The sequence below is a fragment of the Synchiropus splendidus genome, chromosome 5, assembly GCF_027744825.2.
Source record: "Synchiropus splendidus isolate RoL2022-P1 chromosome 5, RoL_Sspl_1.0, whole genome shotgun sequence".
In the NCBI taxonomy this organism is placed as follows: Eukaryota; Metazoa; Chordata; class Actinopteri; order Syngnathiformes; family Callionymidae; genus Synchiropus; species Synchiropus splendidus.
In genome coordinates, this window is record NC_071338.1 from 30,224,884 (window position 1) to 30,252,874 (window position 27,991).

Below are 27,991 nucleotides of genomic sequence, written 5' to 3' on the forward strand. Positions count from 1 at the left end.
GTGACGACAGCAACGCGGAAGTGTTTTGGGAACGTTGCATGAAGCCGTCGAAGTGAACTGAAGTGGGTCGCGATGGGCAACAACGAAGAAGTTCGATACTGCAATAGATTCTCCTATTTCGTCCTGAAATTAATCCTCTTCTCATACGCCATCGTGTGGTGGGTGAGTGAGCCTTTCTTTGAATTCAATTGTCTTTATTTTCCTCAATGACTGTTTGTCCGATGACGCTCACAAATAATTGTTTACAAGTTGTAGATGCTCAGCGCGAGTGTTGTGAGAGAATTACTGGTGATTTAGAGCTGAAAAGCGACAGGTGTTGCACCTGTGGATCGCGTTCTCACACACGTTAGGACGAGGCCACACCCTGTACACCTTTACCCAGACTGTGTCACCTGTCACCAAACATGACAAGAGGCAAAAAGAATGAAGAAGGTCGAGAGGTTGCGTTTGCTGTGTTTATGTCCCGCTGCGGTCACACTGTCATGTGTCGGACATCACATGGATGTCCGCACTGGTTATGGTGAAGTTCTGTTTATAGTGTTGTTTCTGTTTTGGTTTGACTCTTGGGGAAAAAAACACGAAATGTTTCAAGTGTTATTGTGGTTTTCAATTTTTTTAGTCGAAGATTTTTCATGAAAATCATGGTTCTTTTACAATTTCTCACAAGAATCTTTCTTAAATGTCTTATTAAAAAGATGTTATAAGTTGCTACTGAGCCGATTTCTTTCAACTCCCACACCCATTGCTTAGAGGTTTTCACAGAGCCACATCCTGTATTTAGCAAGTGTTTACAAACCTCTGTTTGTTTGTCTGGTTTCCTTTTATACAGAAAAAAAGGTTTTGAGCCCAAATTGCTTTTGCATTTAGAATAACAATTATACAGTACATAAATAATCCAACAAAAATATGTTATTTAATTAAAAAAGGTTTATGGTTCAGATCTTGTAACTAAAAAAAATCTGTACCATCCCCCAAAGTCTAGTCTTTGGACTTCAATATCTGCTAAATATATGGATTTGAGAACTGCTCTGTTGTACTTCCCTTTCTTCTACCTGTGAGAGCCTCCTACAGATGTAGAGCATAAGTGAAAACATTTAATTTCCTTGTGTTTTAGGTGACTAATAACTCTGTTTTCTACACGTGTGTGTCTCGAATGTGCGGAAAACATTCGGCAACTGAAGGTAAATATGTAATGCGAAACCAACACTCACACGATAGTGTGATTTAGATCAGAATAATGTGAAGGACTAAACTAAATTAAAGTCACTGCTGGATCTGATCCAAGTTTGACTATTCATCTGAAAACTCATCTGGACAACTCAGTGTAATAAAAGACAGACGATTCAGAGTATCAGTCTATAATGATGATTATTCTTGCATAAAAATTCTGTTTAAAACTATGACACTTGCAGATTCATTCACCACACGTGATCGGTTGGTAGAGTCTTGATCTCTACTGTAGGCCATGTTCATATACTGAGCATACAGTGGTCCTCCGCCAGTTTCACGTACAAATGTCTAAACACCGTTGAGCAATGCTTGATAAAATAGTAGGGATAGGAAACCAGGTCTCCAGGTTGAGAGGCAAATGCTTGATCCTCTACTGTAGGTTTCATGCCGTTGTCACCTGCTAATAAAATACTGTGCAATGAGTTAGGACTCCATTTGTCCCATGTTCTGGAACATGCTCTGTGATGCTACATCATGCAGTGGGTTTGTAGGAAGACGGAAGGCGAATGAAGTGCTTCTGACCAGTGGTCAGAAGCATCAATAATTAATTTAATAAACATCAATAGTGGACTCAAAATATCAATACGTTATCACAATATCCCAGAGTGTTGATATTTTTTGATACCCTGACCCAGCAATTTATGTTGTATCTGTCACTCTTTTTACATCATGATGAACATACGCAGTTAGTGGATGCAGAAAAGCATTTTTCTTAAAAAAAAAAAAAAGACGGAAATAAAGGTGCAATAGCACACCCTATTGCTCAGCCGCCCTGCTTGCACCCAACTTTCTGGCATAGTTCAACTATCTACACTTGTCATTCATAGCATTATCTATCCATGTGTTTATTTTTATCTCTCTAGATTTGGTTTGTGTTCTCTTTGTCAATACATATGCATGAGGGAAATGGAAAAAAAAACAAAGAAAAATGTTCAAATACATTTTTAAAAATGGAAAAAAATGACATAAATAATTGCTTGCTCACTTCCTGTGTAGACTGTGAACGTTCCTTTGCCTCATTGTCTCTGTCTTGGGCCCGGAACGTGAAGTGACAGTGAGAGAAGTTGCTCATCCCGAGACGTACAGCTGCTTTCACTGAGAAACAATTATGATTGACACAACACTTACTGCTTACAGATAACCACTTCTACTTCCCACACTCGAGCTGTTTATGTGTTGACAAAGGGAGTACTCGGTTTGTACAAAAGGCACTAATGGCGGTCTCCTGGAGGATGAATGGTGTCCTGATAGGAAGATGAAATAGATAAAAGGCTTTTATTTATTTCGCTCTTGCTGCTTATTTCAGTGGTGTCGCAGAATCATCCGAGGTGTTTCCATGTTATCTTCCATGGGCTTGATAAAAGAGAACCAGTTCTACTCACTCATATGTCAGTTACATTTGCATCACCAGTTATATTTTCTTCAGACAAAAGTGTGTATTATCATTCCATTTCTGATCAGGCTTATCGAAGGGTATTCTCAACCCAATGAAACCATGGCTTCTGAGCATTTTGTGTGTGATCCATGACCACTGAAACTCATACGTTTCTCTGTAAAGCACAAATATGTAATTTGTCACAGCACTATGTTATTTAACTAAACTGTAGGTGTCCCACAGGACTGTTGGTCTGAATCATCTGCACAGTCAAATCCAATAACATCTGTCGGAACTTGGTTGTACACAATGATCTCATTCACTTCCAGCTCACTGCAGAAAATAGCTTAAGGTTTTCGTGGACAATAGAGTTGCATAATCTAAGCTGCACAATTTGACAACAACATTTTCCTGTCACAGTAAGAGGCTTATGATTGCACATTATTTAACCTTTGCCTATCAGTTGACTAGTGATATATGGTGCTGTTTATTTTTCTGAACAAACTGTAAAACTCACCACTCATTGTGTATTTAGCTTTTTAAATTCTTCATTTTCGTGTGTGCCCCTACAATGACTTCATACTAGGGATGGGTGATGTGGGCAAAAAAGAAAAATTATGATACATTTTGTCATTTTGGCTGTAACAACAATTCTAACAACAAATACATTTTCATTCTATAGTCTCTTTTGTAACAGTTTTTACAATGAATCTTTTGTTAATGTTTATATATCATAGCATAACTAAACGTCGGGGATGAGAAATTCAATGTTTCACAACCGGTCTGTCTGCCAGCTTTATTTAGGGGTTAAATGGAGCCGTCTGTCTGCTGTATCTCATGTTTCTTAACAGTTGACTTTAACTATGGACCAGTCTGGACACATGTTGGATGCAATTGAAGAAATATTAGAAATAATGCGAATTCTATTCTCAAAATCATTATACAAACTCAGTCCTTTGTCTAGTGTGATGAAAGATTTTCACAATTCTCTCTCCTAAAATGTTTTATCTTCATTGGCATGTTTGAAGATTTCACTAATTCTTCGACCGAATCAGAATTTGTTGATGGTCCCTAACTGATGCATTAGCGCTGCCTGTGAGAGTGTGTCCGCGACCAGTGAACCCTAATTGCCGCCAATAACGGAGCGGATGTCCGTCGAATATCCGACTATTTTCACCACAGTGTTTCGCCTGCATCTCTTGATGTGAACCAAGGCAAAAAACCACATCAGAAAACGTATTAGGACCACTCGAGCTAATAAAATAAACACAGTTCCAGGGACTCAGAGTCGACCAATACCATTGTCAAAGGTGCCAAAATTAAAACTACGATCCTGAACCAAAGTCCACCACGCTCTCCGCAACTGTCACACGCCGGTGTCGGCTGTCAAACGCAGCGGAGCTGGAGAGTGCGGTGTGCCGTCATGGTCTCGTCATGTTCATGTAAGCAGGTCCATTGCAGCGACGCATGCTTATTGAGTTGATCATGAGATGAATTTTGAGGATTGTTTATGGAGGTATGTCGTGTACAATAACTTATGGCCGATCATACATACTTGCATACATCTTCAGTTAACCTCTGCTACTCCTATATGCATACACATACAGGAATATGTGGATATTTAGATGCATGCAGAGAAAAGGAGAGAAAAGTAAATGGCTCAAAAGAAAATGCGTTTAGTTGTTTTGTTTTCACATTTAATTTCTTAAAATAGTTCTGCAAGAAGTTGCAAAGCCAGCCAATGCAGACCTGTGGGATGTTGACTTTTCTGTATTTTTATTGACAGAAGCAGCTTTTCTTTTTATCAATTTATGTCTTAATCTACGCATTAAAGGTTGAAGTCTCTTGTGACAGCCATTTCCTTGCAAGTGTCATCTACTTTGATCCAGTCAGGTTTTTATCCAAAATACAGTGGCTAAATGTCAGAAGGCATTTGACAAATAAATATCCTGTAAACTCTAGTAGAACATTCATCCTGCTCCGTGTTGATGGGAACAGACTCTTTGCCTTCCGTTCCTATTCAGCTGAGCGATAACAGTTGAACTGGAGTGTAGATTTGTTGTCAAAACATCAGCCATTGCTGCTGACAGAAAACATTAGTATCTTTTAGTGGGATGATAGTTCAAATGAATTGGGCTAAACTACGTTTGAGTGAGTGCCCAACCACATGGAAGGTTGATGCATGGTTTGTTTGGTGAAAAGAGAGTGCTGCCCTTCCCTCTGGAATCCACTGGCTATGCTGAAAAGGTGCTGCCCTTTCCTAAACTCTGTGGTTAAAAAGCAAAGGACTTTCAGTAAAACTTTAAATTAAGGTGAAGGTGAAATCACTCCATTGTGCAGTGAGGGCGGATCAGCCTGCCGCTGATGTCTGGCTCATGTTGTTTCAGAACCTTGATGTTGAATGATACCAATGGTTCCCTCTAAGCTGCGCGTGTGCACAATTATACACAGCTGATACGATCTCAGCACAGTAAAACAGCTAAGCGGCGCAACCAAAATGAATCCTGAATTGAATATAAATTTCCTCCGGGGCTTCTTGCTGTCAAGACACAAAGCCTTGTGACATTTAGAACAATAAAATGAAGTGCCCACTGCGCTGTTCGACCGTGTGTATCCTTCCCTGCCAGCATTGTGTAGTAGTGCTTAAGACCGTCCGCCGAGTCACACCACTACATACAGACAATGGAACGAACAGCAACTAGAAGAGCTGCTATTTGAATTGAACGATTGACTGCCAGATGTTTAAAAGCTGATTTCTCTTAAAGTCGCTTGTGGTTGCTCAAAATGTGCATATGCACTGCGCCAATTGGGGTGGCGGAGTTCCGCATAGGAGAGAGAATTGTTGCAGGTTTCAGACTACAATACACTCAGACTACATGCTAGTCAGGTGAAGAAATGAACTGTGTAGTCAGCGAAATAAACCTGTTCCTCCTTCATTTTAGCCTGATCCACACAGGCTCACAGTTCCATGATTCATGAGCCTTATCAATCTGTTTGAGAAAGGATAAATGTTTGTAAAAGTTGCTTGCAGTTCTTTGATATCCAGCGCCCTCAATGGTGTCATGTAACTTCAAAGACTACAGTTAGTTTGCTTATTGTATTGGAAGATTCTTCAAAACTGCCACGGCACTTTCCTGGCAGTTGGAAGCGCGAAATGACAGCAACAGTTTATTTTCGTTTAATTTCCCTGCTCTAATGATGACATTTTAACACATCGTTCCCAGACGTACGTTTTCCTTTGTCCTCCTCCTGCAGTTGTTAATCACTCTGAAAGCAGTGTAGACATGTTTAAACAAAGTGTAATAACCTGTTTATGCCCACATTAGCTTTGCCTCAGCTAAGTGCTCAGCGATAAACACAGTACGACAGTCAGGTTACATTACTGCCGCTACTTTAGTTGAAAAGTGCCAACCTGAGTGATTCACGAAACAGAATCACACAGTATCCAGTGTTAACAATATCTGTCACAGCTGAAAGTACCATCTGTTTCTGCCTTATCTCCTGGATCTCTTCTGACAGCCAAAGACTCACTGCTGGACATGTAAGGTCAAAACAGTGGTGAAAAGCACCTTCTTCACTCCTTACACCTCATCTGTTGACGGAGAAGCAAATAAACACGTCTTCTTCTTCTTTTCCTTTCGGCTTCTCCCTTTGCGGGGGGCCACAGCGGATCATCTTCCTCCATCTCATCCTGTCCTCTGCTTCCTCTTCTCTCAAACCTACAAACCTCGTGTCCTCCTTCACCACCTCCATCAATCTCCTCTGTGGCCTTCCTCTCCACCTTCTGCCTGGCAGTTCCAACCTCAACATCTTCATCTACCAATGTACTGGCTCTCTCTCTCTCCTCTGTACATGTCCAAACCATCTCCATCCAGCCTCTCTGACTTGGTCTCCTAAACACCTGAGCACATGTGCTGTCCCTCTGATCCTATCATCATCCTGCTCACTCCCAGAGAGAAGCTCAGCATCTTCATCTCTGCTACCTCCAGCTCTGCCTCCTGTCTTCTCCTCAGTGCCACTGTTTCCAAACCATCCAACATTGCTGGCCTCACCACCCTTTTGGACACTTTCCCTTTCATCCTTGCTGACACCCATTTATCACACGTCACACCTGACACTTTCCTCCAATTATACCACTATTCCCTAAGTTCTTAAAATCCACCACCTTCTTCATCTCTGCATCCTGTAACTTCACCTGTCCACTTGGCTCCCTCTCATTCACACACATGTATTCCCAACCTTCATTCCTCTCCTTTCTAAGGCAAACCTCCACCTCTCTAGCTTATCTTCCACCTGCTCCTGCTCTCACCACAGATCACTACGTCATCTGCAAACATCATCGTCCAAGGGGCTTCTTGTCTGTCAACCTGTCCTTCACCATGGCAAACAAGAAGGGGCTCAGTCCCACCTCCACCTTGAGCTCCTCTGTTACACCTGCAGCACACCTCACCACTGTCTCACACCTGGCATACATGTCTTGCACTGCTCAGATATTCAATTGAAAGTGTAGTAGACATTGCTGCTTATTTGATTTTTTTTTAAGACTGTAAATACACTGAGTAAATATTGCAGTTCTTCCTTCGCCCAATTCGGAATTTACTCTCTACCTGCCACTAGGGACGTAGTGTGGGTAATTTACATTTAACGCAGGTTAGTACATGTGTTGTTTTTTTAACTTGCCAATATAATATAATAATCTGACACGCCAGAATCATGGTGTGTCAGGGATTTGTAGCCACGCTGGTTGGCTGACCTTCAGTCAGGAGAAAGAGGGAGATGGACTGTGAAATGGTGGAAAAAAAAGTACAAAAAATGTACTAAGATGATTTAGGACGTGGTGGTGGTCCTCTGAGAATACAAAGGTGTTGCATATGTTGGTGTACCAGGATTTCTTTTGAGCAGAACTACTTTGAAGTAAAGGAAAACCACCCTCTTATCTTTGCAGTTTCTGGACATTACTCACCCTCAAGTACTGGCTCACAGGCTGTTTGGGGATTTACATTAGTGGCTGATGGACTTCATTTGTTTGTTGCATCACTGTGCTTCAGTTACCCTGTTTATCCCCTCAGTGTTTGCACTGATGTCTTTTATTGATCTGTAAACAAACCAGTACCAGAATAGCTGCTTGTCAATACAGTATGTTTGCTCAAATATGCTGATGATTCAATTATTCTTAGCCCTTTGCAGGACCAGGGCCTTCTTCAGTTAGTGTGACCAAAGGTCATTGATAACCTAACTAAAGCTCAGCCGCTTTGTTGTTGTTTGTTTGTTTCAAAATCCAAACTGAAGACCAGTTCTTTTAGTTTTAGAACCTAACAAGCACTTTAATGAAAGAGTAAAAGGTCTGTGTGAACAGGTTCAACAGGAAGTCGTGTTCGAAACCCTGCTACCTACCTGATGTTTTACCCATTTGATCAATGACTCTCATGGATTTGTGGGATTTTAGTTACTTGGAATGGCCTCCCTTCTGAACAAAAAAACTATCCATCACCCCCCCACTAAAACACCCTTCCCCCGTTACATTCCCCCATGTTTTACAGAAAATGTTGGAAATATAATTTGATCATCTTTAAAGCTAAAAAAAGAATCTTGCAAAGGTGTATCGCTGTGAAACAATACGTTTCTGCTTTAATTTAATGCACGGAACTGATGAGAGAGTTACTTTTTTTCCTCAAGAATCTAAGAATGAAGAAAAAATGCGGCACTTTCTACATGCAAGGAAAAAGAGAGAAAAGGTGCTGGTACTGGAGCACCTCTAGGGGCCCATCTGTGTGTGTCCCATCATGTCAGGAACGTTAGCTCCTCACTTTTTCAATGGTGAAAATAAATTCACCATCCCACCTGAGAATTCTTTACAACTCAACTACTGAGTATAACAGTGTTCTTTATAGCAGTGATTCTAAACCTTAGGGCCGAGGCCCATGGTTGGGCCGCCAGCGCCTCCTAGAGGGCCACTAAAAAGTTTTTTTTGGTTTACACCTCTGGGCCGAGAGATGCTCAGTTTTAATGCTTTTGTGTGTCATTGACTTGACAGCTGCAAATTTGTGATAGTTACCAACTATGGAGTTCTTGAAAAGAAAAAAATCATAAAGAAAGTGATGCTGCCTCCAACAGTAAACACTTGTTGAGTAGAGTTTTTAAAATAAATTGGTACATTTCATGGTGATACTATCATTTACAATTATACTTACACTATATATCTTTTAGTTTATTTTGAAAAAAATGTGATTTTTTTTCTTTCATTATATTTAGATGTAGTTTTATTATATTTATTTTATTCAGAATTTTATCAATGATATACAGTTTTTCCAGTTTTCTCAACAGTTTTGCCTCAACTTAATTTTCTTTCCTTCCTTTTTTTCTTTAGTAAATTTGCTGAATATGACTTTCACTTGGTTCTTGTGCTGGTTGGCTCCATGCCATTTGGTTTGTTTACATGTAAGTGGATTAAATATGGTTGTTGAACACAAATGAAGTCAAGAGTAATGTATCAGTTCTCACGGCTTTATAGCATCATTCCAGCCTCTTACACTGTTGACAGAGCAAACTTCCACTTACATATTCAGTTGTACAACCAGAAGAAAAGGTGAATTCTGTTTCATTTCCAAGGCCAGCTGCTTTTGTTCATCTGTCCTCTCTGTGTGTTAGTTAATAGGAGGCTGCATCCTGGCGATTGGCATCTATGCAGAGGTGGAGAGACAACGCTACAAGACGCTGGAGGGGATTTTCTTGGCTCCCGCCATCCTCCTGATCTGCCTTGGCATCGTTCTGTTTGTCGTTTCATTCATCGGAGTGTTGGGATCGCTGAGGGACAACATCACGCTGCTGAAAGTGGTGAGTGGTGTGTGGCCACTGAGAGCAGTGTTTTCGCTGGGTGTTCTTTTGAGATTGATTTAGTTCATTAGACATCTGTGGCCTTTCAGTGGAGCCACAAGTTGGGCACCTTGACCTTTAGTGACGTCACAACCGAAAGGTCTTATGTAATAGCCGTTTCACCAAATATGACTTGACCGTCTCAAAACTCTTGGGTTGTTAAAATACAAATTCTCACGATGAACGGATGAATGGATGGATGGATGGATGAATGGATGGATGCATGGATGCATGAATAAATGGATGCATGGATGCATGGATGGATGGATGGATGGATGGATGCATGGATGGATGGATGGATGCATGAATAAATGAATGGATGGATGGATGCATGAATAAATGAATGAATGGATGGATGGATGGATGGATGGATGGATGGATGGATGCATGAATAAATGAATGAATGGATGGATGGATGGATGCATGATGGGTGGATGGATGGATGGATGGGTGCATTTGGACTAGTGTTAATTGAACTGTTGGTACCCTGCTGGAGTCACGTGATCACGAGGCCGATATATTTCAAAATCTTTCAATGATAGACTTGTTTGACGTCATAGCTATATTGTTGGATTCAATAAAGGACCGCTGCTCCTGGGTCTTTTGTAATTATGCTTTCTTGCTGTGGCCACTGAAAAGATTCAATGGCAGTTTAATGGGAAAGTGAGGGGGCTTGGAGAAGTGGAGGTCCAGACAATAACAGTGGGAGGAAGAATGTGAAATAACTGTCAGGAATTTGGAAAGATATGAAGACTGGATATAGCTGTCCACTGAAGCCTGCGGGGTTCACACTGCAATACTGAAGGCTTGGGGATGGGGGGGATGAAAGGATAGCGAGGGAGGAAAGGTTCTCCAAAAGTTCTTCCTTTTAGGTGCAAAAACTTGCTCAGTTAAACTCAAAACTGTCTCCACTGTCACACGACAAAGCTGTGTAATCATTGTCAAGTCTTTTCTTGTTCTCTTGCTGGTACCTATATGATGCATGCTTTATCTGCTCACAGTTCATGTACACGCTGGCTATCTGTTTGATTCTGGAGCTGCTTGGAGGGGTCTTCGCTCTGGCTTTCCGGAACCAAGTAAGTTCTTTTAAAACTGCATGCATAGTTGCATTACCATGATCTCTCGCTGATACTCACCATAAGTCACTCCTCCACGTTTTTGTGCTTTGTTGCTGCATTAACTCCTCCACAACCCTATACATGTCTCGGCATGTTTCAAGTCCACCAAGCAAACTGATATTTTGCTCTGCGCATTGTGCCCAAGCAATGTGGGAGTGAAAGGTGCTTTATTGCATGTTTCAGTCACTTCCACTTGCTGAAGGAACACGTCTCAGCAGTGCAGTCCTGGTGCTCTATGCTGGCGCCTCGAGGCCGATAACCGATAATCTGCATTTGCAAGTCTCATGTGACCGTAAAGAAATGTGTTGAAATTGGTATGTTGTTGTCATGGAAACGCTGATAAATTATCTTTACACGTTCTTAGTTATAGCATATATTAGCTTAGTGTGAGGTCCATTCTGTGCGGGAGAAGACGTCGCCATTGATCTGACTGGAATGAATTTGTGTAGATGAGACAAATATATTGATTTTCATAAATCAATATTTGGATTGTCTGTCCCTGGGAGATGATTATCACTACCGTACCTTTTTCTTGGTGTTCGAATTATGATCTTTGTTAGACACCAGGGATGCTCGCTCACTGATCATGATCAGCTGATATCAACGTGATCGGTGAATGCGATCACTACCTGTCACTGCCGAACACAACAACCGATCACGTGTGACAGCCGGCGGTCTGATGAAGCCCCGCTGGGTGTACTGCGTCTGCTCCTCCCTGCTCACTTCTCACTCTGCAGCTGCATGTCTGCTGTGGAGGTAATGTAAAGTAAGTTTTCATCCTGCAGCACAGGCACGGGAAAATCAAGTAAAATTAAATACGCCATTAAAACACTGGCACCTGAGACCGTTGGTTCCTCAGCAGCAGGCTCTTAGCGCAGCTAATGCATAGCAACACCCGCCAGTCACAATGTAAATTGCCCAAAAAATAGGTGCCGACCTAGATGTCCAGCCTTTCTCTGGTGTCGTTACACGGACACGGAAACGACCGGATCCATCGCCGTTTTGGAGTCGGGTGCAGCGTCCGTCAGCCTCCTGAATCTGAAACTTTAAAAAAAGTCTGGAGTGGAAACTTTCATAAATGCAGCGCTCTCTGTCTTGAAGTCCTGCTACAAGTGGCCAGTATATCAATATTTCACGGACATAGCAAAGCAAAGAGATTCACCAAACTGCAAGGTTTTTCTAATTTTTACCTCCTTGAAGACGTACTGTGTCTGAATTAAAATGATTTAATGGTTCATTTTCAACATCGTGTAGACAGAAGGTGTCTCATTTTGATTACCAATTCATTGTCAATCCATTTGATCGGTGTCAGTGATCGATGATGATCAGCACTCTGGCTGACGGTATCGGCGATCGGCAGCAAATACCCTGATCGGACTTTATATGCTGTGTTTTGTACCCTACTTGAGTCCTTCGTGGTCAACCCTTCAACAACATTCCCTCAGTTCTCTCAGTGTTGTCACTGACAATAGTTCATAGTGAGGCTGTGTAAATATAACAGTACAGGCTTCTAATCCTATAAAAGATGAGATACTCATCCGACACAAGCTGTTACTCCAAATACCTGATGTTACTCCGCAGAACCTGATTGTGACTGACAGATGACGGCTGTCACCTTTTGTGTTTCCACTCCAGTGGTTCAGTCACCTTGACCCTTGAGAGCGTTTGCTCCCAGACTCTGTGACTTTAGTTTGAATTATTGATCAAGTGTGATATTAAGAGAGCAACCTCCACCTTTTCTGAACTGGTGTTCTTTGTCATTAACTTTACAGACTTTGGAGTTGATAAACAAGAACATTCGACGAGGGATAAAGAATTATTACGATGACTTGGACTTCAAAAACATCATGGACTATGTGCAGGAGAAGGTAAGAGTTCTGTGTCTTCATTGACAGAAGTTGAGGCGACTAAATGCTTGGACCAACCTCCAGGCAGTTAATCGAGAAACGGGGGCCAATAGTCGGTTATTGAGATGAATGAAATGGCCGCCTTACTAAAATGTTTTTTTTTTTACTTTTCATTTGAGTGTATGAGTGACATTGTTTTTAAGATTTGTTGTGCCCAGATTTTTGGCAGATTTTTTTGTTTTATTTTTACTTTTGTTTTGTATTTTTGTTGAGCAACATTTGGTTGCAACTGAGGTATTTTGAGGAGTGCAATAGACAAATGATCCCGGAGACAGTCTTGATAGCAGACAGGGCTTCAACTGTTGCAGTGTATTATGGGAATTTGTTTCATTGTGCTGCTCTTACTGACCATCAATGACAGAGCTGATGTGGGCCCTGTGTGATCACAGCTGGGATCTGATGTGACCCACAGAAGTTGGATTTAAGATCTCTGCTTTGAGTATTAGCACCAACAGCAACCCTTGGCTTTTCCACTGAAACTCATCGTAATGAGTGACATTGTTTTTAAGATTTGTTGTGTCCAGATTTCTGGCAGATTTGTTTTTTTTTCTTTACTCCAGTAATGCCTTTCCAGTCTGAAACCAAAGATCTCATTGCCAGTGTTCATGTGCTGGAGAGAGTGACTCAGTGCTGCAGGTTATATGTAGAAGCTCATAGCCACCTGTGTGATGCTTGCTTATTATCAGAAGTCAAAAAAGGCCCTTGTCCTCTCAGTCAGTGAGTCATTCGAAAATACGTTGGTGAAAGTCCGAGCGACTGCTGGACTGCTGACTGACCTGTAGTTCTGTTTGAACATGAAAGCTCCCTGGTTCTGATGTGCAGGTGAGATTGTTAATGAAGCTCCACTTCCTTCCAACATGGTTTAGCAGATTCTTAAAGTGATTTTTGCATGTGTTCCAAACTGGAAACACCTCCCCACTTCCCTTAAGGGATTGTCATGGCAACAGCTTCATTACTTGCCCGCTGCCCACAATTGCAACGCGGTAGAATACTGAACACAGCGATGGCATATCGACCTTTGCTGCCATCTGTCGTGCAGGGAGACGGGCGCTGCACTCTGATCTTCAGCCTGTGCAGTGGTTTCCTTTCGACTGAAGAGCACATGCTTCAGCTTTCAGCTTTGAGTAGTGATGGCCTGATGAGGCTTCATGAAACAGTGTCCTCATATTTCACGAGATGGCACTCTCTGCTCTAAAATCTTTGGATTATAACAACCACTTTCAGTGAAACCTCACATCATTTTTAAACCAAGAGCGCCACCTACTGAGCACCGAAAATGAGGACACTGTTTCATGAAGCCTCATCAGCCCATCACTAGCTTTGAGCTTTCTCCAGGTTCTCTGGATCTTATGGTTGTATTATGTATTGTAGATGATGGGATCTTCGATATTCCAAAACTTTTCATCAAATAGTACCTTTTTGTGACTAAAATTATTTGTTTTCTCAATGTAAAAATTCCATTTGTTTTCAATGATCTAGTCTGAATTTAGACCGAACAAGGCGTACCACCTCTTTTGGAAGTGGGTTGGCGCAATAAGTACTGTGAAATATTGTGGATATTCAAATCAAAGTACAACAGATACCAAACTCTGCACTTGTCCAGTAAGTAAACAGTAGTGAATACAGTATTTTCTTTAGATGTTTTTTATTGTGTTCAATTGTTTTCCATAGAATCTTGAAGTTCCTTTCAGTAGTGTACAACAGAGTTTTTCAACCAGGGTGCTGCAGCACACTCACACTGCCATGAGAGAGTGTCAGGTGTGACGTGGGAAAATGATCCAGTTTCACCTCATGTGTTAGGTGAAAGAGGTGGGCGATATGATGACATTAAATCATGACAGTTAGAAGGTGTTGAGGAGCAACCAAGGTGAGGAGATCACATGGATTCGCTGAGATTCTTTCTCTCCACCCTACTGTAGAGCTCCAGTGTGTTGATGCATTGATCTGTCCGTCAGTCAAAGCAGCGCTGCTGTGGTGCGTGGTGCTCCTCTGTCCACACACTCACAGCCAAGAAGCCGCTCACATGCTTCAACAACTTCCTGCTGTTTTTAAACCTGATGCGCCTCTAACTGGACCACACACTTTCACCACAGAACCATGGAGGGAGGGATCCAAAGACTGTCTGCACCACAGAGCTAACAACTAACGTGACGTCTCACTTCAATACTTTATTGATACTCACGGACTGTCAAAGTTTGCTTTGTGGTTTAAAAGTTGGCCAACAACTAAATGCACAACAAAATAAATGCGCTCCAAAATGTGACGAGAGAAAGAATAATTGTTTTTATGAAGCAAGTTCAGGCAAAGGATTTTGTCTGGATGCTCTACACTGCAATAAAATCATGCAAAAGAGAAGTGATAACATTGAAAAGTTATTTAAGGTAAGTAAGTAGATAAATCAGGACTTATTTTGCCATGTTGCCCGCCCCTTTCTGGACACCTTTGAAACAAATACATTTTCTGCAATTTGTTTCTGCAAATAGCCCGGCCAAATAACAAGCGAGTGTCAGTAGCTACAGTTTTTCCATAGGACTTTAAGTCTGCTTTGGCTGAGGTTCCTTTGGTGGTGAGCCTCTGGATTTTTGTCAATGAACCCAGGGTGTCGTGACTTGAAAAAGGTTGGAAAACACTGGCGTTCAATATAATATTTCTGTTCAGAAAGCTAAATCCCAGTGACGTTACCTGTTTCTGCTGTCATCGGCCATTATGGGATTTAGACCACTAAAGATTATTAAAGTTATACAGGACCACATGTCATCACAGGTACTGTTTTTTTTTTATTTAAAGGTGGAAATAAGAACACAATCCCAGATTTTCGTCCGGGACCACGGTGCCCCTCCGGAGGTCAATGTTTTGCGCTCTTAAAGCGACTCATCAGTCTATCTACGATCGGCACCTGGCCTTGGTTATTAGACCTGGCGAAACCGTGATGGATTGGTTTAGTTTACAGCATCTGGCCATCTGTCAGATCCAGAATGAGGTCGGTGGGAGAAGTCAATTATTCACCACCGGTGATGGATTATTTTGGCCTTTTTTCCCGACTGCTCGTCGAGTGGGATGTGCTCTAGTGGCAAGTTTCATTGAACTAGTTAGTGTCGTCTATATATAGGTTCTACGTGGAAATGCTCCGTATTACACTTGGAAACTGAAAACTTCTCATGCATCATTCGCTCCACAATCTAATGAGAATGCTGGCTTCATCTTGAGCTTGGCAATGACAAAAAGCTGCAGGTGTCAAAGGCCGAACCAATTGATCCCATTTTCTCCCTGTCGTTCTTGGACTTGTTAATTAGAGGTTATCTTGTTCCAAATGTAATTCTAATGTATGTGTTTGCCATTTTGATCTCAGTTATCTCTTGGTCAGAGTTAGGGATTAACGTTGCCGCATCTAATCTCTATTCTATCTACGTGTATCTGTGCTAATTAAAACATGGAAAAATTGTTCTGTTTCACGGCCAGTGGGTTCAGTATTTGATAATTATTCTCGTATTTGAAACATGAGAATTTCGATTTTGAGGAAAAAGCAAAATGTGCGGGAGTTGTGGAGGTGTAGAAAAATTTTGAATCTGGCCTTTCAGTTTGTACACATCGTTCCTCCCATCCCACACTTCTTTTTTTTTCCCCAAGTATTTTTCCTTAGCAGTTGAATACACGGATATAATTGTGGGTCCCCTGTGGGGGGAAAACAAACAAACCAAAAAAAAAAAAAAACATTTGCTATTTGAAATCCATTTGCTAGAACTGGTTTGTCCAGTTGTGGCACAATAGTTGCATGATTGGACAGGATCGCTGGAACAGAGAGAGAAAACGTTGTCAATGTAAAATCAGATTACTTGTTATGAAGTGAGCAGAGGAAGTGCACTGGTTCACTGCTGAGTACAGCCAGCTTCACAGTTAAAATGCTTTTTCTGTAAATCAACATGTGCAATTATTTTGTTTTCAAGCTTTATTTTTATTGCTCTTGCTCTTGCTGTTGTTGTTGTTGTTGTTATTTCGCTGAATAAGCATGGCATAGCCTTTGACTCATGACAGTACAAAAGTTTCATCAGACAGTTTTGCTTTTCAAATCTGTTGTGTAGGTGCAGTTTCACGAGACTGACTCCAGGAGCAGGAGTTTACTGCACTCATTGGGCCAAATTAGAAACCAGTTAGTCTTCTGGTGGACATCCAGACCTCATTACGTCCACATGCTTGGCTGTGATTTCACTAACTCCTTCTGGAAATGTACTTTATGAGAGACTAATTACCCCGGAAATTGTCATCCACTAACTCAATTCTGAAGCGTCTTCGAGGCGCAGGAAACTGGTTCAAATATTTCATAATGTTAATAATATACGGTAACCGTGTCATGTCATTTTGAAAGGCACAATTCAGTTTCAGTAGACTTGGCCCTGCAAAGATAAACTGCATGCGTAACACAATGTCCGCGCTGGTTGAGGCTTGGTTAGATTTTTATTTCAAAGCTTGGTGTCTGCAACTTGCCCATTTGTGTAACATGGAAAACAGTCTCAGGTGCTACAGTTTAACAGTATGTACCTGTAAAGCTGATGACACATTGTTAGAGTTCTGTGAAATTCACGTTTTCTATGTTTCTTTTTCTTCCATCTTAACACATTAAGAAGAAAACACACTCTCACCTTTCACAACTTGGTTTCAGCTCATCTGAAATCTCAAATAGGTTTCATTGTTTGGAAGTAAATCAACCACATGAGCAGTTAGTTAGTTATTAAAATCACCCATCATGAGTCTGTATAAAAACAATACAATTAAATGAGTGAAAAAAAAATCATGACTAAAGAATGCAGTCTCCGGCTGGGAATCTTTTGAGAGCTTATTAAAAAAGCAACAATCACCTCAGCATAAATAACAAATCCAATCATCTCCCTATTGACCTGAATACATTCGTGTCTTCATAATGTTGTTTCATGCGACTACTCTGTCGCCCATCTGCTGTTTTTATGACACTCATTTGGTTAAATCGCTGGTCCCCCTTGAGGGATGTGGAAGATATTCTCTTAGGACGGCGACACAGTTAACTGATGCGCTTTCTTCTGGTGTTTTTGTGTTTCATACAGCTGACAACTTGGGAAGTCAAACTTCTCTTCGCAAGCTTTTAGAAAAGTAGCAGACATAAATCAGAGCATAACTGCTTTGACTTCCTGTGACCCTTGTTTGGGACGTGACCTGGAGAGCCAGAAACTTCCTGGTTCATTGACACCTTGTCCGCATACTGATCACAGAAGCTGACAGAGGGCAAACTCATATTTATTCATGTAGTCGAAGCCTTTCTGTCTGTTTCAGCCTCATATTTCTCTGTGATCACGATTCTGGCTCTGCTCTTCCTCTGTCTCTCTCTCAAACCAAGATTGAGATTTTTATCGTTCTGGCAGCTGCTGGTCTTGGAAGCACAAAGGGATGCTTGCAACCGCAGGAATAAATAAAAGGTGTTGCCCTAAGTTAGTCTGCGGAGGCGTCCGCTGATGTGAGTAGAAGACAATAATTGCATTTATGTTCACCTCAAATCTTACACATTCAAGTGCGTTCACCTGCTTTTGTTTTTGTTTTGTTTCAGCCAACAAGGACTGAAGGATTCATTGCCTCATTCCAAACCGTGTGACTCATTTACAGAGACAACCCTGTTAATGAACTTGCACAGTCCTATTCCAGCCAAGAGAAAAATAATCACGCTCCATTACAGTAGACACAATTTCTGAGTGCAATTATCTTTTATATGAGTTTCTGCTGTTGTGGGCATCGAGAAATAATCGCTTCCTGGCTAATGTTCTAGCAACAGTAGCTTTCACTCTCATCGTTTATCTCCAGCACTGTTATTTAGTTGCCACTGCCGTTGTTGTTCTTAATAAAAAGTGCCAGTCTACTGTCATGACTGAGTTACTTTGCTGTTCTTAAGCATTTCCCATTGGACGTTAGCTGATCGAGAACGTCCTCACTAGTCACAGCTTGCCTCTTCATGTCAACCGTCACCACTTGCGTGAACCTCACCGACCTTCTTTTTGATGTGTCACCTCTCCACGAGTCCAAACCATTGGAGCTTGACTCGCTCTTCGGGTATACTCTCCTCAGAGGAACACACATCATGGCAGGTCTCACCACTCTGACTTCTCTGCTCCTCAGTCCAGTCACAAATCACTCCTAAATCCACCCACCACCCACCCCACCCCACTCTCCTCTTCTCTTCCCCTTGGTGTCTTCAACTGTTCTGCAATACTTGAACTCAGTGTAACTTGGATTTCTGAAAACCCCGAAGTCACCAGATGTTCTCACCATATAATTCTACTCTCGATGTAGCGCTGCAGAGGATAAAACAAATCGAAACAGGTGGATATTGATTTAAACAGGACAGTTACTGAGATGCCATGTGCTGTGGGAGGTGAAGTGAGAACATTTTGAGAACATTTGCCACAAGAAGCCACAGTTTGCAATTTGAATGAATCAAATGATGGAGCCATACATACATTTAAACAACAAAATATTGTTTATTTTGCATCTGTTTGACAATAGCACAGTAAATCGCGATGGTGGCTATATTCAAGTTTTTATATCACCTTATTTAAACTAAAGCTTTTTTAGTATCTTGAAAATATTTGTATAAGAATTTCAATTTTATAAGAATTTCAAGTACATTCAGCGTAGTGGAAACTCTGGCCATTGTGTAGTGAAAAACCTCCCTGAACCAAAGCAAACAGATGCTTTTGTTTGCTTTTGTTCAGGGATTCCTCCATGTTTGTTGTTGTTGTTCTCATCCTAGCTGCCACGTGTCTTGTGCATCAGTGGAACTCCTGCACTTACAAAGGTTCCCTGTTGTCTGGAGAGCAAACTGTTAAATTAAATTAAATTAAATTAAACTACATTAGTTTTTGTTTTAATTAATTAATCATAATAATGTTGTAATTAATTAATCGTAATTAACTTGTTTAAGTCCCACCACTAGTTAAATTAAGTTCAAATTAAGAAAAGTGAAGACTGACATTTCTATTTAGTTTCTACCTGTTTGTTGCTTGCTAATGATACATAAGCCGTGGTGTTCCAAGGCAAAGTTTCCCATGAGAGTCTTGGCCATCTGAACTGTCTGGATCCATTGTTCTGTTAATAACGCCTCATTCCAACCACACTCATAATTGTGGCAGCACAAAACCTCCTTTAATCTTCCATCTTTGGCGCTTTCGAGCCTTTGATGTTTACTTACTCCTCTTTCTAATTTGTGTTTTCACTGTCAATTTCCTGAACAGTTTAAGTGCTGTGGTGGCCAGGAGTACAAAGACTGGGGAGTCAACATGTATCACAACTGCTCTTCACGTGGCCCGCTGGCGTGTGGCGTCCCCTACACCTGCTGTGTCACCAAGGTAAGGGCTTCTTCAGGGTGACTTCATGAGGACCTCATGTCAGTGTCGGAGCAAAACTATACATGAAATTCATAGGTGTTAAAAAGCTATTAAAGATGATTAAATGATGCCCGTTTTTTTTTTTTCCTTCACTTATGTTACCAAGATTTCCAGCAAATATAAAGACAATCTTTGAAGAAAAGGTATATAAAATAATATAACGTCTACTGTGAAGGCATAATTACCCTTTTATTCTGTATTCTCCTCATTTATATCACTAAAAAAAATGATTTGGATAAAGTTCTGACCTTACAATGAGGTCAAAGGTCAGCTTTTTTTTTTTTTTTTTTGGTTGTGATTTGATCTGCAGTTGGGCACCACTCGGTAGAAGCAGTTCAGCATTCAGTATTCTTTTGACAACAAATCCGTTGTGTATTTCTTGCACGGAAGCAGTGGTCAGAATTGAGAGCAAGAAACCACTTAACCTGTCTGTACTCACGGTCTGTGTTTGAGCCTCAAAGCTGTTTGTACTTGACCTTTAATCATTGTCATTAAACCACCTACCTTCATCAGAAATTCATCCACCTTGATGTGTGATGAAGTGGTGGTACAGAATGGAAAATGGCAACTTCTCAACTCAACTTTCTTTAACCATGTGATGCAGCGTGTGTTGACCCAGAGTTGTTCTGTTCTTCCATTTTTCCTGTCGCCGTGATTCCTTTATTCTGCCTGTCTCTTCTGGCTAAACATTCTTCTTCCTGTCCGAGGGATGTTTTTCCATTTTAAAGGAATTTACGATATTAAATTTTGGTCAAGAATTTTTCAGTTAAAGTATTAGACTCCTGATTTTTTTTTTTTTTTTTGCTGGTGGAATGTAGCTTAGAAGGTAGCATTTTCTTGGTTAAGTGAATGTGCCGATTTTGGCGAAAGATTTAAGGAATAATTGATAAACTTGTGTGTCACAACTAGCAATGTTTTCAAAGCACGTGCTGCGACCTTGCCACGGGAGCTAGAACACCCGCCCTGCATCCTGCGTCTCACTCCTAACCACTTTAAGTGGCTCGCTCGCAGTGAAAGCACCAGTGTCCAGTGTTCTGATTTTATTTGCTGCCATACTGAGGAACACACTGAACTAACAGTTTATTGATCAACAGACTCTTAACAGCTGCAGTTGTTTCAAGGCCCTGCGTCACAACATGTTTACATGTACAACAGATCGATTAAGCCCCTGAGTCAGAGCGCAGCACCAAGCAATAAATCACTTTTCTCAACTGCCATGGAGGCCTGGTCGTAGTCCTCACTTTGGGGTTGCATTCTTCCATCCTTGGGCAACAAACATGGCTGAGAAGAAGAAGCAGATGATGCTCACCAAATTAAAGAAACAATCGAATGACATGGATCATAGGGGATCGGCAGGAAAGCGGTTCAAGATAAAGGATATGTGGGTGCACCTTTGTGAAGTCGGGGTACTGCAGTACGATGTGTTGCAGGGATGGGCAACTCATTTTTGACATCGACAGTTATGTTCAAAATAATAGCAGTCCCTCAACAGCAGCAAGGTAAATCACTGTTTTTGTTGAAATGTCAAACTCTACACTGCAACTAAGTGTCTGGAGGGTATAGCAAAGGTAGAGAAAACCCACAGGCCTGCCGTGCACGCCATCGATGCTGTGAAATGGAATGATTGACTGAAAGTGGTGTGTTCAAGAAAATGGTCAGTAATGACAGGTGTTGAAGCTGTGACTGGATTTGTGAACAGGCGGCCCTTATTTAAGGGTCAGGGCAACTGACATTGCATATGCTGACTCTGCATTTGGCCTGAAAAACTGAGTAAAATGGGTCGTTCCAAGAGACTGACCTCTGCTGAAGAATGTTTTTTTTTTTTTTAAATATCAAGAAATGGATAAAAGAGGGGAAATGATCTCAAATGCTTGATATGGGGATGTTTTCCGTACTACTGTGTTGGTCCTATTCACCGCATACCAGGGGTCATCGATCAGTTTGAGTACGTCAAAATACCAGAAGAAGTCATGTTGCTATATGTTGGAGAGGAAATGCCTTTGAAGTGGATGTTTCAACAAGACAATGACCCCAAACACACCAGCAAGCCAGCAAAACTGTGGTTCCAACGAATGGAGTGGCCAGCACATTCCACGGATCTTAATCCCATAGAAAAGTGGGCTGACATAAAAAATGCTTTCATGAGGCAAAACCAAGAACTGCAGAGGAATTGTGGAACCTAGTACAATTGACCTGGGCTGCTTGTTGACTGTTGCCAGAAGTTGGTCGACTCCATGCACCACAGATGCGAAGCAGTTATCCGAAACCATGGTTATGCTACAAAATATGAGTTTAGGATACACAGCAAAGTTCCATTTTCAAGACTTTCTTAGTTTATTAACCAAGTATGTTTGTAGTTATTTTTGAGTTTCCAAAGAGAGATGTCAACTCTTTTTTTTTTTACATTACATTTCTTGACTTTCTCCTTGAGTTGAATTACTTTTTCCAATTTTCTTGCTTTGAAATAGAATGTGCAGTGTCCCCATTGCATTTCAGAATCAGAATCAGAATAGAATATATTGCCATGGTCAGTGGGGGTCCCACCAACTAGGAAAGTGCTTCGAAATAAAGTGCTGTTAATAAATAAAATAAAACTAATATTAATAAATAAAATAAAATAAAAATAATAATAAAATAAAATAACAAAGGCTGATCACAAATTAAACAGTCTAATGGATGAGGGGAAATTAATTCAAAGTACAATTTATTTTTACATTTGCTCACCTTTTTTAGACACTGCTATTATTTTTACAGTGTCTACTGTGGCTGTTGTCAGGGACCGTCAAGCCCAAATTGTTATTTTAATGAAAATGACACGACAGGAAAGAGGCTAATAATGACATGCATGGCATTATTCACTGAAAATATTAATATGATAACATATTATCTTATCAAATTTTCATTTGTCAATATAAATACTGGAAATCCTGGTAACACAACTATGGCAAAAACTTCTATTTATTGCTGTCCCTTAATGGCTTTTTTTGTAGTTTTGCTCTGACCTCACGAGGGCCACCTAAGAATAGCTTTGTTCGCCTCTGGTCTATTGTAATACCTTTTCTTTTTGTACAATATCTGTTACTTATGGCGGGTTTTTGGGAAGGATGAGGATAAATGATGGAAAAATGAGATTTGACATTCACTGAACAGAAGTTGAGTAAGATAAATTGAGGCACCGTTTCATACATTTCTCAGTCATTTAGCCCTTTGTATAGTTTTCAGAATAAACAGTTTTTAAAAAAGCCTTTTTTCTTTTCTAAAATATTATTGTGGTGTTTATTTTATTAGCTCTTTAACTATTGCACCAGGAAATAGATAGATTTTCATTGAATTTTGACATTAATTAATTTCTCTTTATTTTAAATTTTAAATAAAAATAATTCTCTTCTATTTTAAATAATATTTAGATTTGTTTCATTGTTTGAAATATTAACTTGACAACAGAATAGGCCAAAAGACCTTACTACACCAGAATACTGTCCATTCCTTTGAGCTAAACCAGAGTTGACCCCAACCTGTGTCGCGTGAATACATTTCATTGTGGACAATGAATAATCAGTCCACACACAGATACAACACACAATATCCTCTGATGACGTCTTCGCCCACATGTTATTTGTCGGTGAAGGTGAAGCTGATTATTTAGTTCATCTTAAGTTTTGTACAGAAACCAACAATTGTTCCGGCGTAAGCGTTGGACCAGCATGACATGATTCTGACAAAGCAAATGCGTATGAAGGTAGTCCACCTCCTCGTGCACAGGCAGACAAAAGGGCGTCCGTCGAGAATGATTCATGAAATCCTTCCCTCAGTTGAATGAGAGCAGTGTCTGCGCCCCACTTGATCTAATCCGGTCCTTCTGAAGGGGGGGGGGCTTCTTCCTTCGGGGTTCGCCACAGTGGATCATCTACCTCGATCTCACCCTGTCCTCTGCATCCTCTTCTCTCAAACCTACAAACCTCATGTCCTCCTTCACCACCTCCATCAATCTCCTCTGTGGCCTTCCTCTCCACCTTCTGCCTGGCAGTTCCAACCTCTCAACATCTTCATCTACCAATGTACTGGCTCTCTCTCTCTCCTCTGTACATGTCCAAACCATCTCCATCCAGCCTCTCTGACTTGGTCTCCTAAACACCTGAGCACATGTGCTGTCCCTCTGATCCTATCATCATCCTGCTCACTCCCAGAGAGAAGCTCAGCATCTTCATCTCTGCTACCTCCGGCTCTGCCTCCTGTCTTTTCCTCAGTGCCACTGTTTCCAAACCATACAACATTGCTGGCCTCACCACTGTTGATACACCTTCACCTTCATCCTTGCCGACACCCTTTTGTCACACATCAAACCTGACACTTGTCTCCAATGATTCCATCCTGCCTGCACCTGCTTCTTCACCTCCTTCCCACACTCTCCATCACCTTGGACAGTTGAGCCCAAGTACTTCAAACCCCCCACCTTCTTCTTTATCTCTGCATCCTGTAACTTCACCTGTCCACTTGGCCCCCTCTCATTCACACTGTTACAGACAAAACAGTGTAAATAAAATTATTCTTCATGTCATGTTCTTAATGTTAACACTACTTATAATACTTTTATAGACAAATTATACTATTTACAGAGGCGGCTGAGTGTTGGGGGGCGCGAAACGTTTACTCCTTCCTGGGGGGGTGCAACAGAAAATAATTGAGAAGCACTGATCTAAAGGAAGGCAGTGGTCATGCGGGGAGCAGAACATTTGCAGTTCAATATGAAACCTATCATCACAAAGAAAAAGTGAAGTCGTAATCCTACCGTGTGCTTCATCCAGATTAACAAAAAGAGCACTTTTCTCATGCATTGAAAGGGTTCGTGCTTGGGTCTCACTGACTTGAGGTCACTTTTGGAAGCAAATTCTGAACTTCTGTGTGTTTTATTGATTCATTTTCCTCCCTGTCCTGTTTCTGTTCTGCAGCTCCACGAAGTGGCAAACACACTATGTGGATACAAAGTTTTGGAAAAAGAGGTAAGACCAGGCCGATCCTGAAATACTTGCGTTATGTTTTTATCCTTGATGCTCTTATATCGCTAAGCCATGTGAATTCAAGTCACCACACAAGAGCAAAATGGCACCGTGGAGTTGTGAGGCTGATCGATCATGTCTGATGTCTTGAAGCGTTATGACCTCAACAATGTGATACACATCAGAGGCTGCACCGACGCCTTTGTCATCTGGCTGACCGACAACTACAAGATCATGGCTGGCATCTTGTTAGGCATACTACTGCCTCAGGTACGGACTCACGAAACACTTCATTACACGGTGGTACTGCGGGTATTCATCCGAATAAACTCCACCCGCCGGATGTCGCAGCACAAACAAGCGTGACGGAGCACAGTTGTGTGTTTCCCAGCAGATCTAACAAACACGCAACACATCTCTCCTCGCGCTAAATCAGATCCATTTGTTGGTGAAAGTGTGGCCTCACCATGTGACGTCCACACAAAAACCTGCCTCTTCAAATGGCTGGCGGGGAGTTGCACTTTTTAAAGTTTGGCCTCATTTGTAGCCATCCATATTCAGCAGCTTGTTCGGGAAGCTAAGTGGGAGAAAATTGCTTCACCTCCAGTTCATCCCAGAAACACACTCCAGGGTCAACAGCGCCAGCAGCGTGTCGCGCGCCTACTTCGGATGACTTCAGCGTCCGAGCTTAATAATCACTCAGGCGTGGATTTATTTGTTGGTGGTTCAGGTCAGCAGCCCACTTAGAGCTAATGTGGCATTTTTACTATGAGCACATGTCCACGTGCTTCTCACTTCCCACATCAAATCTGCTCCAGTAGATGAGGTGGGTGTTGACAGGCAGCTTCATTTCAGTCGCAGTTTTTCCTCCCAGTGACACTCAACACTGTTCAGTCTGTTTACTTCAGGAAAAAAAAGATCTTTTGAGTTCAGCTTAGTCTGTCTTGCGCAGACGCTACACCACATCCTTCTCATGTGTGCTGTATTGACAACTATCAACCGTGTCACCAACAAGCATCAGGCCATCCACCCGCTACTTATTTTCCAGACGGGATTCATCGCAGGATTAGTCTTTTAGTGGATAAACGTTACACGTGTTGTGATAACAACTTTTAAATCTTCATTTTACGTGTCATTTAATAATAATAAGATAAGCAAACCCAAGTAGCAAAAGCAAAAGGTGACACCAAATGCACTGTGCACATGCTTTAACACTTTTCAATCACAACTCTTTCATTTGAATTTAACATTTTGGTAAATTATCTTGTAGCACAAAGTAGGGCAGGCAGTTCAACACAATAGGGTACGATCCTGAACTGCAAAGTTCAAAGGTCGTCCCCACTCCTTTGCGCTTACTACACTACCCAACAATGAGGTCTATCTATTATCCAACCATGAAAACTGCGTCTCGCTTGAGGAAAATGAAACACTGTTGTCCGTAACTGTGTACTATTATTGGGTGGTTTGGGCGTTGGTTTGTTTAAGGGTTTGTCTGAAGAAGAAGGTCCGACCTTTGGACTTTGGCTCGTCGTAATTGGAGATCTCGCCCTGATGAGGAACAGTACATCGATCACCGAAGAGCTTAAACACACAGAAAGGAGATGGAATACTCTCAGATATCAGATATATCTCAGATACTCGCACGTATACAGTCGCTCTCGCAACAATATTCCAAGTTTAATTGGAGTGACGGGTTGCCGTAGTAACCATCTCTGCGAACTATGATGTGATTAATGAGTTCAATGTCGAGCTGTCAATCATCCACAACTGATGCGTCCTTATTAGATTAGCAGACTTATGTAAGGCCTGACCTGGCCACGTGTGGCTCTGGAACCTTCACTGTCCTCAAAGGATGTGTATATATCGGATGGTGAATAGAGGCACACTGTTGCAAAACACTGCACACAGTATAGCAGATTCACTCTCATGCTTTCATTCATTCACTCATTTTTGTCTGTATGTTTATCTGATCTCCTTTCATACGTGCCTCTCTCCCTTCAGTTCTTCGGGCTGCTGGTCAGCTGGTTGTACATCACCCGTGTGGAAGACGCCATCAGTGAGTGGGGCAACTACACCGACGGGCTTTTGGACGCCCAGCAGCAGAGTCGGCCGCCAATCCATCGAGGTCGCGTGTCCAAGTGGCTCAAGTGCATGCCAGACAAGTGCTGATCCGCCGTTCACCTCTCTTTACCTCTGTCTCTTCCTGTTGACATCAATTCTACTGTGTGAAATAGTTGCAGAAGCAAACCTTCCACCTGAGCAGCAGTTTACTGGCGCTCCAGCGTGCTGCTGGCTCAGGGAGGACCTTCTGAAGACCGCTGTCCCGTCATCTCTTATGTTCCTAGCCTTCACTGGGGCTCTGAACTTGTTTGTTTTTTGAACTGTAATGACTTTTCCTCCAAGAATTTTGACACCAAGTTTGAGATATTTTTGAGAAACTGAATGGATCTGACACCATTTTAAGTGTTAAGCTGAAAATGTGCATCAGTGCGCTTTCCAAGTGTTAACTGGAATGGAGGGAATCACTCTGGGAATTTCTTTTTGGTTCCTGTTCAATGTTTAGTTTTGTCTTTTGGAGCAGGTCACTTGCATGTCCATGGTGCCTGACTCGTGTTTGAAATGACTCTTCTACATGAACAGTTGGATATGAGAAGTGAAAAGAACCGCTGAATGTCCGACGTCGCAGCCTGCCACACTTCACTCCCCGTCTGCTGTGAGAGAACCCAAATGCGGCTTTGCTGCCTTGTCAAGTTTTTAGTCCTCAATATTGGTTCCATATTATCGGTTGCTTGCTACTTTGTAATTCAGTGTTTTTGCTTCATGAGATGTTTAGAATGTTCAGTGCAGTATTGACAGAATCCAAATAAACATGTTATGAAGTGCTAAAACAGAGGTGGGCGAAGCAACTTATACCATAGCGAAGCAACGTGCCATGTGCTACGTTAAGCTTTTTATTTATTACTTCAGATTCTAAATAGAATGAATATGTATGTTATAGTTTGCTTTTTTTTTTTTTCTTTTTTCAGTTCAATGGCTGTTTTTGTCCCCATACACACACACACACACACACGCATATATATATATATAT

The 27,991-nt window shown here is 41.5% G+C and overlaps 1 protein-coding gene across 1 annotated transcript; it reads left to right on the forward strand.

Moving 5' to 3' along the window:
* On the forward strand, window positions 1-27,969 carry tspan15 (tetraspanin 15). Its single transcript, XM_053866483.1, has 8 exons — window positions 1-162; window positions 9,254-9,439; window positions 10,480-10,554; window positions 12,369-12,464; window positions 19,754-19,867; window positions 24,856-24,906; window positions 25,057-25,173; window positions 26,905-27,969. The coding sequence occupies exons 1-8, from the start codon at window positions 73-75 to the stop codon at window positions 27,070-27,072; spliced, it is 897 nt and encodes a 298-aa protein (XP_053722458.1). The 5' UTR covers window positions 1-72; the 3' UTR covers window positions 27,073-27,969.
* The last annotated feature ends 22 nt before the right edge of the window (window positions 27,970-27,991 follow it).

Bases quoted from the DNA above. Each gene is read 5' to 3' on its own strand.
- tspan15 (XM_053866483.1), top strand. From the start codon at position 73: ATGGGCAACAACGAAGAAGTTCGATACTGCAATAGATTCTCCTATTTC. The intron at 9,440-10,479 runs GTGAGTGGTGTG...ATCTGCTCACAG, and splicing joins ACATCACGCTGCTGAAAGTG to TTCATGTACACGCTGGCTAT. The intron at 12,465-19,753 runs GTAAGAGTTCTG...TTTCCTGAACAG, and splicing joins TGGACTATGTGCAGGAGAAG to TTTAAGTGCTGTGGTGGCCA.